Source organism: Mus caroli, chromosome 6, assembly GCF_900094665.2.
Source record: "Mus caroli chromosome 6, CAROLI_EIJ_v1.1, whole genome shotgun sequence".
NCBI classification, from domain to species: domain Eukaryota; kingdom Metazoa; phylum Chordata; class Mammalia; order Rodentia; family Muridae; genus Mus; species Mus caroli.
In genome coordinates this window covers 47,238,422-47,246,459 of record NC_034575.1, presented here as the reverse complement: position 1 = coordinate 47,246,459, position 8,038 = coordinate 47,238,422, and the positions used below count along the sequence as shown (strand labels likewise).

The window sequence follows — 8,038 nt, the reverse complement described above, 5'->3', positions numbered from 1 at the left end:
GTAAGCTGAATAAACCCTTTCCTCCCCAACTTGCTTTTGGTCATGATGTTTGTGCAGGAATAGAAACCCTGACTAAGACAGATACTGAGTGTGATAAAAAGACAGCACAAATGGAGGGATGCATACCAAGTATACAGACAGAAAATTGTTTTTACAGTAGTAATTCCCCTCAAACTAACTATAGATACAATGAAATTTTTAAAATTCCAGCAGGCTTCTCCATGAATTGACAAAATGATTCTAAGATGGAAATAGAACATCTTAAGCTGCTAATATTTCAAAGCAGTATCTTAGCATTTGGAAGGTAGAGGAAGTAGGATTCCAAGATTGAGGCAAGCCTGACATACAAAGTGAATTCAAGGCATGCCTGAGTTCTAATGAAAACTCCTGTCTCAAAGCTAAAGATACAGTTTAATAGTAGAATCCTGTCTAGTCTAACATCCAGAAGTATTTGGGTCTGATTGCCCAGCACCATCCAAAAAGGTATGAAAGGGGGCTGAGAGGAAGGAGGGATGGAAAAAGAAGGGAAGATGGAGGAAGAGGGAGAGAGATCCCTAAACAAGCTAGATTTCAGGCTCAAGCATCATGTGACTCAGTCTACCTCTTCTCTTAAGCCACCATTTTCTTCTATAAGAGATTTTAATATTTAAATGTTTATATACGGTAAGTCCTAGTACCTGGGAGGCAGAGGATGAACAGCTGGAGACCACCATCTCAAGTTGCCCCCTCAAAGAGAAATGCTATGAAGATTAAGTTTCTTAGGAATCCACTAATTTCACTCTAGTGGCTTAAAATATGGCAGTCCAATGAAGCAGCCCTCAATATACAAAACCACACAGATAATCTAAATGTAAGTCTTAGTAAAACTGCTGTTTTTAAGAAAAAGAGAATTATAGGCTAGAGAGATGGCTTAGCAGTTAAGAGCATTGGCTGCTCTTCCAGAAGACCTGAGTACAATTCCTACCACCTACATGGTAATCTCTAAAACTCTAGTTCCTGAGGGATTTGACACCCTCTTCTGGCCTCTTTGAGCTCACATGCACAATATACAGATATTCATGCAGGCAACACATTAAAAACCAACAACAACAAAAGAAACAAAAAAAAAGGAAGCTTGTCAGGAAGCTGAGATAAGGAGGATCACCAGAGTTTGAAGATAGTCTGGACTATAGACTGAGTTCAAAGCCAGGCTAGGTTACTTAGTGAAACCTGTCTCAAGCAGGAGAAGGTTAAAGAGAGGCTTGGGGGCTAACAATACTTGCTTTTTGCCAAGGAGCCAGGTTCAGTTCCCAGCACCCACTGATAAGCTAACAATCCCCTGTAACAGCAGATCTAAGGGAAGGGACACTTCCTCCTACACTGCCTCTATTCCATCTTCCCCTAGTCTACACTGTGCTTCCTGTTTACTTCTTACCCCTTTAAAAAAAAAAACAAAAACAACAACAAGAAGGGACATATACATACATGCTGGCAAGAACTCACACAGACAACAATGAATCTTTAAAAACAAACATCAGCAGCAGTGGGGTCAGCACTTATTTACCCGACTACTGCTGCTGACCACTGGCCGCCTTCTAGGCAAGTGTGTGTACACCTAGGGGTCCGTGATGACTAACAACCTAGCGCTGATCTCAGCTTCAGCAGGTTTTAGAATTCTCAGAAATACAATCGGAGAACTAAATATTAAACAGGCTGACATCACAATGCAAATACTTAAGACACTTTTAAACAATGCCATACTACAGGAAACAAAAAAATAAGGTCAGAGTTTTATAATAGTAAATAATAACAGTAGTTGTAGTAATAAATGAAAGCAGATAGCAAGTATTCCACACAACATTCCTGGTAAGGTTGGCATTGTTAAAACTGACAATAAAGCTACCGATCTCAGTATATTTCTTCCATCAAATCTTCTCAAAGGCAAATGCTATAAATTATATTTGCTCCATTAGTTTATCCATTTAACAAATGCTTGACTTCAAATAGCAGGTATTGTAAAAGGGGCTGCAAATCCAATGAGCGAAACAGGTACAATCTGTACTCTTCATGGACCACATAGTTAAGTAGAAGAAACAGATACCCAACAAAGAAACATAAAATATGCACAAATAATGTGCATAGTTAAAAAGTATGGAAAGTATTATGAAGTAAAAGTACAGGTCCAACGGGTAAGTTTAATCGTAGTGCCTAACTGACCTGCAGTAGAAGCAAGCGCATGCAGCTGAGTCGCTGGCCTGTAACGGATGGCCGTGCTACCTCACAGTGACATCACAACTGACTGGGGGACACCAGTGGATTAGCAGACTACTGTCAAACCACAAATACAAACAACAATACAAGAAGACAAAAGGTCTTTCCTGACAGAATGACAAAAGACAATGAGGGAAGCAGGAGGCTCAAAGTTCCATTTTGTAGCAGAGTTACACCATCCAACCTGAGGATCCACTCCTTAAGATCTTCCAAATTCAGCCACCAGACTGTTAAATACATTTGTACACACTAGTCAGCATCAAATTAACACAGAAGACACAAGTTGTCAAAATTTTAGTTTGGTTTAAGGTTTAAACTTTATATTAGCAAGAAACAGTATCAATTCTTTCCCTTTAATTAACAAATTCACTTCAAGAGAATACCTAAGTTTGAGCAAATACCCAATTAAAAATTTACTTCTTCCCTACATTTGCATATTCTAAACTTAGCTTATTATCTAATGGGAAGTATGTGATGGAGATCAAACGAGCAATTTTCTTTTCTTTTTTCTTTTCTTTTTTTTTTTTTTTTGAGAAAACTAGCAATTTTCAACACTTGGCATACTTTCAAAAATTGGGAGATGTGAAATCTCGAAGTGAGAATGGTACACAAATTACTGTTTACTACCAGGGAGGTAATAGTTGAAGACCTGGAGGAAAGCTTTCAAAGAGAAGTCAGATGAAAGAAAGCAAAAATCGGTTACAGGCTGTACACAATGAGTGCACTGCTCAATACCTTCTCCCTTGAGAGATTTTCCAAATATGAAGCCAGACCATTTATTTCTTTCTCTTTCTCTGCCAACTGAGCCTGAATTTAAAAAAGAGAGAGATTATCATTAATATTTTTATTATCTATTTTCTCCTCACACATGAGATTCACTTGAACCATTTCTATCACCAAGTTCAGTTCTTTTCCCCAGTTCTCAGTCTGTGTATTAGCTGCCATTACTGACCAGTTTCTTCTCTTTCTACTTTTGGATTTATGTTGCCAGGCTGACTAGAACTAGGTTAAGTTAGTCTCACTCTCTCAATTCTCCTATCTCAGGCTCCAGACACCAATGGTGGGGCCACCATACCTTGCTTTCCTTATCCTTTTAAAATGTATTAACACATCGATTACACACACTGTCCCCAGTGTACTTTTATGATATGCACCTCCTACTATCCTTCCTATTCCCCTTCCTCCCAATGATTCCCGTCCTCTTCCCCTCATCTACGTTCAGAGTTACTGATGACCTAAGGGGTTTCATTAAAGTTGCTTATAGGGCCTTGGGTGGGGTTCTAGCTTCCTTACTAGTTCCTACACCACTGAATAAATTCCCTTCCCCCTCCTAGCAACAACTATTTGGTCCCAGACTATTCAGAAAGGGATGGGGTCTTATGAGCCCCTCCCTCTTAGCTATCATTATCTGTATTTAGGTCCTGGGCCCTTTTCCTCCCATGACAGGACACAGACAGGCCCAATACTGTGCCAGTCTTGGAGTTAAGAGTCCAGCAGTGATGGCATGTCTTAGGACTCAATTCTAACTCATTCCATGTCTTCTAGCTTTTACATTTTTTCCACCCCATCTTCCAAAATGTTCCTTCCACCTTAGAGGCAGTTTTCCTTATCTTTAAAATTTCTCCTTTGGCTTATGTAGAAAAGTACACCAATATTGGTATTCTAATGCCAGGTTTTTTGTTTTTTTGTTTTTGGTGTCTTCTTTTGCTTCCCAGCCACAAATGAAGATATTTTATAACCATTCTTCATTGGCTCTTTTGTCCATCTTGTCTCTGAAAACTTTCTTCCATTCTCAACTGACAAGCCGTAAGTATTAATTCATGTACCACTCTCATTCCCAAGTTCCAAGTCTGTCGGTTGTTATTTTTGTGCCCTGGGTTCCAAGCTAGCCAGGAACTCAAGATTTAGTTCAAGTAGGACCTGAATGATCTATAATTGTCTGCCCAAACTTCCAATTGTCAAGATTACCCTTGCTACAATGGCTGGGAAAGCTGTTATTTTAAGTAATAATAAGATAATGTTTTCATTGCTGTCTTTCCTGCACTGTAAAGGTAAAATGTTCCACATTTACTTCTTATATTAGTTAGCAGAAACCATCAGAATAAATAGTGTAACAGAAGCTAAGGAACTACAAGCATTTTCCCTTCACTCCCCAACATTTTCAATCTGAATCACTCATTCATTCAACAATTACCCACTGATCAACTCTAAGAGCACCAGCATTAATGGGTACAATTCTTTACTGGGTATGGTAACACACATTTTTAGTCCCAGAACTTGAGAGGCAGAAGAAGACAGCTCTCTATGAGTCAGACCAGCATGGTCTACACAGAAAGTTCTACATCAGCTAGGGTTACATAGGGGACCATGTCTTAAACAAAATAGCAAACAATAATAACAAATTCAATTACTTCAATAGTTCTTCCTAAATGATGTATTTGAGATCAATCTTTCTAGGTTCATGTCCCCAGTCTATAATAAAAGTCCCTAGAGTTCAATTCCCAACACCCTCGTTTCAGCTCACAACTCCAGGTTCATGGAAGCTGGTGTACACATCTGGCTGCCACAGGCACCAGAAACACAAGGACTGCACAGATAACACATAAAAATAGAAAAGGTATCCAAGAGAAAATGGACTTCGTATACTTACTTCACCAGCTTTACCCTCTACCGCCTACATAGGACTTTGAAAAGGACCTACTTTCACTCGGTTCCTTTTCGCCTAGAAAATACTCAATATTATGTAAGACCCAAACTCTATTTTAGACCTCTAAAACCTGACTCCATGGTACTACTGAAGTCTAATCTATACCACTATAGATACAATTCTCCCCTAAGCAGCTATGGTGTCTCTGTGTCTCTTTCCCTTTCTCTCACAAATTAGCTAGAGATAAAATTAAATTACTTAGAATTCACCAGTCTTTAATAACAAAAATAAGTAAATTGTAATTATAATCAATCACATGCATTTTAATCCTTAAAAGGATATTTTTGACTTACTAGTCAGGTAGCTTGTTCATTTTTTTCTTCTAACATTCTTACAGATACCATTTATTATTGGGGTTGTAATATTACACTGATAAAAATAAGTATCTTTAATTAATAGTATACCACATCACAGTATTATGATAAATTTTAAGGCTAGCAAGTTAATGATAATATATCAATTACACATACACATTTAAAAGAGGTCAAGTCCCAAAATAATTTAACATACACATTTGCAATACAGTAAGAAAATGAAATGATTGCTTCTAAAGATACAATTTTTTTGGAATGGATTACTCCCTGTGGGTTGCTGGCTGTGAGGAGCTGGTGTGGCAGCAGTCTCAAAAAGGCGCCAGGGACTGCAGCTAAGTTTTATGACTTGCACCTGACTTCCTCACCTGAATGTAAGCCACAACCATCAAGAGAGCTGCGCAGGTGTATCAGGATACTGGCGAATCCATTTTGATGGAGATATGCCCCTGCTGCCCTGATTAGCTGAAGCTGCGTGCCTGGTGAGGTGACGTGGCCTGCTGTGAGTGGATGGGAACTGAGAGTATATAAGAGTGAGAGGCCCAGGGTTCAGGGGAGATATAAACAAGAAGAAAGATGAAGACTGAATAAACTGCTGTTAGAAGGACTGGTGGTCGTGTCGTTCTTGCTGGTCGAGAGCGGACACGACAGCTGGCCAGTCCAAAACAATAGAAGTTATCACCACTGGTATTGACTACGTATCCAAACTGGAAGGAAACACCTTACAGCTTAAGACAGCACATTATTTTGGTTACAGGACTTAAGGAAACCAAGCTGGAACTGAGCTGTGAACTTGTTATTCCAGGGTGGCTAGCTTTCACAGCAACAGACAAGCAGGCTGGGGCAGGAAGTGGAGTGGGTGAGGCTGAGACTGGCAGACTAACCACTTCCTGGTTGGAGTATCCATGGAAGGAACTCCTATCTATCTAGTAGTGTACATCTAGTCAAAAGCCCATAGCTAGGGAGAACATAGGACTATGGCTAAATGGTCGTGATGAATATACATCTGTCAAGTCGCCCTCTGTTGAGCTTAAGCCTACAAGTTAGTGCTACAGTCAGCTTTGATCAGAGAAAGCTTCTCTTTGCAGTTATAGAACTAGTCAAAGTGCTGACCTTAAATGACTATTGAGTGCTTATCCCCCAATGGCCATCCGTGTCATGTCATCCAGGGCTCGGGGACACTACTGAAGAAGAAAGGGAACAAAGAACCTAAGAGTCTGTGGAATACTGTCTTCTGGGAGTGACATGGCCTTTAGACACTCCAATTCTCAGCAAACCTGATTACCTGCCTAAGACTGCATAAGATTGAGTCATCACCATCCCATCATGGAGGGTGTACTCTAATGAGGCCTCACACTTCTCTGAGGATTGATACGTAGTTAACAGCTACTAAAAGGAGGAGAGATGTTTTCCTCAGTGGTATAGTCACTACTACACTGCGCATGCTCCTGTAAATAACCTCTCACCCAAGATCCTAAAAGCAGCACTAAGAAAAAGCATGTGCCTTGGGGAGGGAGGTGGCAGACACAGGACAGGGCATGAAAGAAGTGACCTATTTAAACAGGGTCTCAGTGGGAAGATGCAGTGTGCATCAGGTGGAATATTATAAAAATATATCATACAGATACATGAAAATATACTGAAGCCTATGATTTTATATAATTAAAACTAAAAACTTTTTTAACTGGTAAATTTCAAAGTCCACCTGAACCCAAAGGACTAAAGCCACATTAAGCAATGCATATGGGAGGCCATTTTCTCAGGCAAGTGAATAAACTGTATGTAATTAAATACCCAGCATATCTATATGGAAACTGTGCTTGGCTGATGGTCTATAGGATCTCACTTTGACCAGGACCAGGTTCACCAAGCACCATGAGCCAAGCCTATGAACTTACTTTGTAATTATCCTCTACTTCAGCTAGTTCAAGTTTTACATTTTCAGCAATTTTCACTTGTTCTTTCCACTTCAGCTCCATTTTGACAAGTTCTTCAGCGTATTTATTGCACTTGGTTTTCTCATCCTAAATAAAATTAAAATTAGTACAATTACTAAAAACTTCACATCTCCACAGAGTAGATATCTTTACACACACATGTGATGATTAATGTAACAGTATAAAGCCAAAATGTTTTTGAACACAAGATTAGGTACCTCATTTTATAACTACACAATGGAATAACGTATCTACTTAAGAGATGAGTGGACAGTCAGATGACCAGGAGAGGTGTCATATTAACAGTACACTGCAAAAGAGGGTATATGATATATCCCATTAGCTTATAATTTGCTTCCAACAGTTATATTTAATATGAGTGTCAGTTTTATACAGAAAAATATAACCTAAATAGCCATAATTCCTGTACTTGGATCATGATAAATTTATTTCACAAAAGTACTACTTTTGCAAAAGGAGGAAATCTAAATCATGCACTTTATGATGGCTCTTTTTCTTAAAAACACAAGGGAGAAGTTACAAATAGAGACCAAAAAGTAAACAGGCCAATTTCATTATGAATATTTGTGGAGTGAGTTCTTTGATCCACTTAGACTTGAGCTTTGTACAAGGATATAAGAATGGATCAATTCACATTCTTCTACATGATAATTGCCAGTTGTGCCAGCACCATTTGTTGAAAATGCTGTCTTTTTTTCCACTGGATGGTTTTAGTTCCCTTGTCAAAGATCAAGTGACCATAGGTGTGTGGGTTCATTTCTGGGTCTTCAATTCTAATTCCATTGATCTACCTGTCTGTCGCTGTATGAGTA

The 8,038-nt window shown here is 39.0% G+C and overlaps 1 protein-coding gene across 3 annotated transcripts in view; it reads right to left on the bottom strand.

Moving 5' to 3' along the window:
- Nucleotides 1–8,038, bottom strand: part of Tax1bp1 (Tax1 binding protein 1) — a 59,587-nt gene that overhangs the window by 12,986 nt on the left and 38,563 nt on the right. For all 3 annotated transcript variants that reach the window (XM_021164764.2, XM_021164767.2, XM_021164765.2), the window contains 2 exons: nt 7,167–7,292; nt 2,986–3,057 (listed from right to left, as the gene is read on the bottom strand). In XM_021164764.2, the coding sequence (XP_021020423.1) occupies nt 2,986–3,057; nt 7,167–7,292 (198 nt within the window). The remainder of the gene's footprint in view (nt 1–2,985; nt 3,058–7,166; nt 7,293–8,038) is intronic.